General features: G+C 34.1%; 1 protein-coding gene across 1 annotated transcript in view; it reads right to left on the bottom strand.

The window, feature by feature from the left end:
• The window catches only part of RNF138 (ring finger protein 138, E3 ubiquitin protein ligase), a 56724-nt gene that overhangs the window by 42283 nt on the left and 13284 nt on the right, over window positions 1-1157 (bottom strand). Inside the window, exon 3 of the mRNA XM_012656572.1 lies at window positions 518-633. Within this exon, the coding sequence (XP_012512026.1) occupies window positions 518-633 (116 nt within the window). The remainder of the gene's footprint in view (window positions 1-517; window positions 634-1157) is intronic.

Here is a 1157-nt window from a genome sequence, read left to right as displayed (position 1 = left end):
GGGCATGGTGGCGCATGCCTGTAGTCCCAGCTACTAGGGAGGCTGAGGCAGAAGGATCGCTTGAGCCCAGGAGTTTGAGGTTGCTGTGAGCTAGCCTGACGCCAGGCACTCTAACCCAGGCAACAGAGCAAGAGTCTGTCTCAAAAAAAAAAAAAAGATTCTAGTTTGCAAATGTATTACTAAAAGGGATTTTCTCTAGTTTTCAAATCATTTCAGTTGCAAAATCAATAAGAGAAAACAGCCTTTGACTCTCAAGTCTTTCTTACTCAAAGAAATACAGATTCTTATAATTAAATTTATGTTATTTAAAATCCTTCTATCATGGAGTTGAGCTCCCAGATGTAATCTTACGTGTGTCATATAAATTTTGAAGGGAAATGCTGTAGTTCTGATATGTGGCAATTTATTTTAAACATACACACATACCAACATCTCCAAAAATACCTTATCATATAGTTCCCAAAATAATTTCCATTTCAATTATAAAAATTCTACTTTTAGGAATAAATATGCTTACCTGTTCCCTACTGAATCTTGAGAGATCTGAAAGTTTGGAATGACAGAAGAAACGCCATATTCATCCTGATACTTCTTACAAGATTTGTAATGATGTCTCATGCGATAGAATTTAATCTGTGAATTATTGATTAAAATGTGATTTTTAATTTAAAATAGAACTCACAAGATTTGAGATACTGTAAACAAGAGGAAAAAAGATAAAAATAGGTAATATTAAGAGGTTTTTTTTAAAAAAGAAAATGACTTAATCTTTAAGTAGGAGCTAAAAATACATCCATTAGATGCAGAGACCATAGAGCTCATCTGTCCATAAACTCACTGTAAAAAATACTATGAAATAATTGTATGCTTAAAAAGATACTACTACTAACAGACAAAAAAATTAAAACTACTAAGAAGTTGTCTCATGCTACTGGGCATTTCTTTATTATTTAACTACTATAGCCTGGCAGAGTTAGAAAGTGCTTTAAAAATATTAAGTTCCCAGGTTAACACCTGGAACATTTTTCAGTTTCTCACCGAGGAGAAAAGCCAGAATCTCTCAAGTGTGTTTTCCAGCTTCACTTCATTGCCCTGTCAGTTAAACACCTCCCTCAAAGAGGTGGAAAAGCAGATCTGACTTGTGTGAATGCATGAAA

Source organism: Propithecus coquereli, unplaced genomic scaffold (assembly GCF_000956105.1).
Source record: "Propithecus coquereli isolate 6110/MARCELLA unplaced genomic scaffold, Pcoq_1.0 Scaffold51, whole genome shotgun sequence".
Taxonomy (NCBI): Eukaryota; Metazoa; Chordata; class Mammalia; order Primates; family Indriidae; genus Propithecus; species Propithecus coquereli.
Note: the sequence above shows the minus strand (reverse complement) of the source record. Positions and strands in the feature narration are given on the sequence as shown.